A 5,974-nucleotide genomic window follows, 5' to 3' on the forward strand; every position below is an offset into this window, starting at 1 on the left:
AATACTCTTCGGCAACAAAGGACACGGACCCCGTGTACAGGTCCGTCTTCGGGTCCGTGTAGACTCTGGATTTCCTCATTCTTGAGTGTAATGGACACGGACCCCGTGTACAGGTCCGTGCTCGGGTCCGTGTAGCCTCGCTCATTCAAAAGTCGCTTGAATAATGTTCCTTTAGCCCTCACACGTACTCCCATGCATCACGAAGCCTTCCGCACTCTGCACCTCACTTGTAAGTCCATCTCTTGGCTCATAAGTCCATGCAACGCTTCCTTGAACTTCTTCAATCGTCCCCTCGTAATTGGTCCCTCCGGCAACTCTAAAGGGTCCCCTGCTTTCCTTGAGACTTGACCATCCATGTTCGCATCACCGGCTCCAGGAAAGTCATCAGATGGCTAGATTGGGTACAATTGCGTCACCTGTAGGAGCCAGTGCATTGCAGTCGAGAATTCACCGCTCACCTACGGGGTGTAGATATCCAATGCGATCTGATTAAATAATAGTGCAGGGAATCTCTGGCAGGAGTATGAGATGTCACTACAAGAAAAAGGCAAAAGACAACGGTTTTTAACCGTTGTCATAGGTCAAATAAAAAAACTGTTGTTAAAGGCCCTGTGGTTAAAGGGTATGCTCAAAGACAACGGTTTTTAACCGTGGTCGTAGACTCTAAAGACGACGGTGAAAAACCGTTGTCGTAGGTCTTGTAAAACCGTTGTTAAAGATCGTGTGGTTAAAGGGTGCGCTCAAAGACAACGGTGAAAAACCGTTGTCGTACAATTATAAAGACGACGGTGAAAAACCGTTGTAGTAGCATTGAAAAATCGTTGCTAAACTAAATATTTCGATGGTTTTTATAGGGCAACCGTCGCTGATTAGCGACGGTTTAAGAAAAGTTGCTAATGAGCGACGGCATTGAAATGAATTCCGTAGCTACTTAGCGACAAAGTGTATATGTCTACTGTCGCTATTTTGCGACAGAACTTATATGGTTTCCGTCGCTAATGTGCGACGGCTTGTATATGTTTGCCGTCGCTAATTTGCGACGGCGAGTACATGTTTTCCGTCGCTACTTAGCAACGATTTAGCACATAAATTCCGTCGCTAATGTTTTACGGAAAATAAAAAAAATATTTGATAATTTATTAATTATAATAATAAAAAAATTAGATATTTGTCATATAATAACATTACTTATAATCTTAACTCCGAAATTAATTTGTGGAGGGAAGAGATAAAAAATTTTGTGGAGGGAAGAGATAAAAAAAATTTTGTGGAGGGAAGACAGAAAAATTTTTTGGGGAGGGAAGACAGAAAAAAGTATCGTGTGGAGGGAAAAAAATTTCGAGGGAGGTAAGATAAAAATTTTGTATAGGATGAAAATGGATAAGTGCGATGATATTTATAGACAATGCGCGAATTTGCAACGGTTTGAGCGTTAACTGTCGCCCGTGGCGACAGATATTAAAAACAGTCGCTATTTTCAACAGTTTTGTATATACCGTCTCGAATTTGAATATCTGACTGTGTTTCTTGTAAGCAATAGCGACATTTTAAAAATACCGTCGCTAACTTGAATTCGCGAAGGTGTTAAAAAATTGTCGCCAAATTTAGCGACGGGTACAACTGTCGCTAATTCAAAATAGCAACGGTTATGTATTAAAAACGACAACGTTTTATAAAACCGTTGTCGTAGTTTTACAAAAACCACATGAAAGACAACAGTTTTTAAAAACTGTTGTTATAGCAAAAAAAAAACTGTCATGGACAACAGTTTTAAAAAACGTTGTCGTAGCTCAAAAAAAATGCTTTTAGACAACGGTTTTTAAAAACTGTTGTTGTATCAAAAAAAAACTCTCATAGACAACAGTTTTTTTAAAACTGTTGTCGTAGCCCATAAAAACACGCTCATAGACAACAGTTTTTAAAAACCGTTGTCGTAGACAAATCAAAGACAACGGTTTTTTAAAAACCGTTGTCTTTAAGCGCGTTTTCATAGGAAACGACAACGGTTTTTGTTAAAACCGTTGTTAAATGAAAAAACACAACGGATTTAATAAAAACCGTTGTCTTTAATGTGTTGTTGAATCTATTTTTTCTTGTAGTGTGTACGCTAGTGAATGAGTTCTCCAATAGTACATGCGATGCCACTATTTATATGTGTCACATAGTTATCGAATTATTTTGCAACCTTCGATTAACCAATGGTTGCAGATTCGATCGTGATATATGAGATGAAAAGACCGTACTGTACGTTAATCATAACTGTTTAGTTCTTGTAGGCACTATCAGTGATACCTAGGGAATCATAGGGCGATGTCACTAGACACTTTTACCATGATTCGATGGGTTTAATCATAAATATCATTTCTGACATTTTAATGATCAATTGTTGATACATAGAATGGGGCAATTTAGAGTAAGCCGAATAAAGGATTATGTCTTGAATCACAATGAGTTGTGAACCCACGGCTTGCTGTATCCCTGAACCATTGAGAGGGACACAAGCACTGGATCATTTGTACCCGTTGAGAGAAAAAATTCAATAAATTGAATTTATATAAAATTATGATATATTAAATTCAAAGAGTTGAATTTATGATATTTGGAGAAAATAAATTCAAAGAGTTGAATTTATAACCTTTTAGAATTTAATTTATTAAACTCAAAAGTTGAGTTTATTAAATATTAAATTAAATATAATGAGAAGTATGTTTAATGGGCTTGTAGGAGTACAAGTCCAACATACTAAATAATAAAAGTTCTTAATGGACTTTGAATAATTAATTAAACTAGTTAGAATGGCTCAATTACTTAATCAAGCTCACTAATGTTAATTATGTATATTAGGTCATGACTTAATTATAAAAGAAAGTAGCAAGCCATAACCATAGCCTCCAAGGGACTCCAAATTTTTGACCTCTCCCAAGCCTCAAAATTTTCGGACACCCTCCTTGCAAAAATAAATGGAGCCGCCTCTCGATTTTTGATCTCAACATTGAAAGTTCTTTCAAATATTCCAGTGTTATTTGGAAGAGGAACAAACGATCTAGTCGTGGACTTGATAGGAGGATTAAATAAAAGAGATTTGAAGAAAGTTTGTAGGAAAGTCATCAAGAGCTATCTCCGCTAACCTCGGAATAGTTGGAGCCGTGTGAACCTTTCACCAAAAGTATAAAATTTAAACTCCCTATGAATGTTTAATTTTAAAACCATAAGAGTGTCCAAATATATCTTGAATGTCAAGATTTAAATTTTTTTAAAACTTTCGATGCATTTGGGCACAAGAAAAGTGGTATCAGAGCAAAGTTTTTCTATATCATATGGTTTTAAATCATATTGAATAATTTGTTTCTAACCACACAAGAAATTTTTTTAGAAAATTGATGCACCATAAAATTTAAATTTTCCAGAAATAAAAATAAATTTATTCGATTCAATTCCGAGTAGACCGCGCGCAGCGCGGAGGAGCGTCTGCACGGTGTGCGCCGCCTTGCGCGTGTGCAAATCGTCCGCACGCTGCGCGCCGCGCCTCGAGCACATGGCTGCTGGGCAAACAGAACCAGCGGCTGCCCGGGAGTGTCTTGAGAACCGTTCTGGATAATGGGCTTGAATTGTTGGGGCCTAGGGTGCGATTTTCTGATTTTTATTAAAACTTTGCGTTAAATTGATATTTTATGAAAATTAATTCAATTTATTTTTTTGAACAATTAATTTTTGGAAAATTAATAATTTTCTTGTAAAATAAATAATTAGAATATGATTTTAATTATTTATGGTAAAAATGAGTTTTACACGAAATCAATTATTATGGAAATAATTGGAATGTAAATATAGTGTTTATTTAATTTATTAAATTCTTTAATAATTGTGGTAGTTATTAATAAAATTATTGGTGACATAATTTATCAATTAATTAAATTGATGTTACTTTTTGATATTAAATTCTTGAAGGATGATCGAGAGCTTTGAAAAATGTGTTAAGTTTATGTTAGGATATTTTACCGTTTTATTCATTTTGTTAATATTTGATATTATTAAATTGGGCCTGGTTTATGACCCGTTCCCACCTCATAAGATGTATCATTTATGTGTCATGGCTATTTAAATGTAATTATTAGAAATAGTTGGAGATCAAGACCGGAAAATGGTGGGCCCAATGCACAAGATGAATACATATAAAATATTGGAAGCTTTTGTAATTAGTTGCATTTGCATCCCTGCATTCACTTAGATTTTTTGGGCCTGGATCCATGTATGTCTCACATGGATCTAATAGTGTTGGCGATTGATCATCCTTATTTATTGTTGCGTGTCATATTAATATATATGTGATATATAGTAGTATGCATATATGTATATTATTAAATACTATAGTTGCATGAATCCGACAAACATACAAACTCATGCACGAGATTTTTAAATTAAAATGAGGAGATAATTTTAAAATTAAAATCCCTCATTTTGAACAAGATTCAAAATTTATATCAAACCACAAAAGTAAAAATTAAAATAGTTTAATTTATTCTTGCCTTCCATCAACTGTGGTTGCATGTTTATCGCTAACCGCGGACAGTGTCTGGCTCATATTATTGGGGAGGCCTGGACGCTGGAAAGCTGTGAATTCTACCGGACATATGATGCGAATTGAGTGGAACTCTCATGACTTCGGCTCATATTATTGGGGGAACTCATGGTGACCGTCTACTACAATTCAATATTGATGGGTCGGTTTGACACGTGAAAATAAACGGCATCATATTATTGGGTCCTTATTAAACGTGAGGCAAAACACATGGAGGTTGCATATGGATTCAATTGAATTCTATCTTTTAGAAATTATAATTGGCTGATACTCTTCAGGATTGTAATTGGCAAATTGGACTCTATGTGCCCACTAAGAAAATACGATTTCCCTTTTTTGATCAGAGGGTAGTGGAAATGTAAAAATAGTGGGAGAGAAATTTATAAAATGAAATCCATATTTTATATCTTAGAATTATTTTAAAATTATCAGTAACCATTATCTATTTTCTTTTTGCAGTATATTTACGATGACTGCTCATACACCGGTTTCATTCATTCTCGATCAAAACAAATTGACTGGCCCTAACTATCATGGCTGGTTTCGAAATTTAAAGATTGTGCTGAACTCGAAAAAGATTGCGTATGTGCTTAATAAGAAGCCACCGAAGGAAGCAGCTGCTATTGTCATTCAGACTGGGTTAGCCAAGCTTGAGAAGTTGTGGGACCATGAGCTTCAAGCTAAGAGCTACATGTTGCCTTCTATGTCGAATGAACTTCAGAGGAGGTTCGAGGAGGTGGTGAATGCTGCTGAGATTCACCTTCATCTGAAAGAATTTTATGATGTACAAACTCGTTCAGAGAGATATGCTACTGTGAAAGAACTCATGACTACACGCTTGTAAGATGGGGCTTCGGTCCATGAACATGGTGTTAGGATGATTGGGCTCATCGAGAAGTTGGTGGGACTCGACGTGGTTATTCATAGTGAGCTCTCGACTGATATTCTGTTGCTATCTTTTCCTGCCTCGTTTGATGGATTTGTGGTTAATTATAATATGAACAAGCTTGAGGCCACCCTTGAAGAGATGGTCAATATGCTTACTAATTATGAGGCCACAATTAAAAAAGAAAAGCCCGTTCTTCAAGTGTGTTCTTCGTCCGGTATGAAAAATGGTGCCCCATATAAAGGCAAGAAGCGTTCTGCCACTCTGAAGAAGAACAAGCCCAACAAGAAGCCATACAAAAAAAATCTACTCCGGGGCCAACAAAGCCTGAAAAATCAGAATAAGTCTGTTTCTGTGGGGACCCGGACGCTAATTCATTCCTTAATTGTCTTTAGAAATATTTAATCATTTATAATAAACAGGGTCTAATTTTTATTTTTTTTAAAATGCAAAGCAGAAACGTAATGTAATTTATTTCAAATTACATATTAAACATAACATACAAATAT

General features: G+C 35.8%; 1 protein-coding gene across 1 annotated transcript; it reads left to right on the plus strand.

Moving 5' to 3' along the window:
- Positions 1–5,048: 5,048 nt before the first annotated feature.
- On the plus strand, positions 5,049–5,423 carry LOC140842961 (uncharacterized). The gene has a single exon (XM_073211173.1). The coding sequence runs from the start codon at positions 5,049–5,051 to the stop codon at positions 5,421–5,423; it is 375 nt and encodes a 124-aa protein (XP_073067274.1).
- Positions 5,424–5,974: the final 551 nt, after the last annotated feature.

Source organism: Primulina eburnea, chromosome 10 (assembly GCF_022965805.1).
Source record: "Primulina eburnea isolate SZY01 chromosome 10, ASM2296580v1, whole genome shotgun sequence".
Taxonomy (NCBI): Eukaryota; Viridiplantae; Streptophyta; class Magnoliopsida; order Lamiales; family Gesneriaceae; genus Primulina; species Primulina eburnea.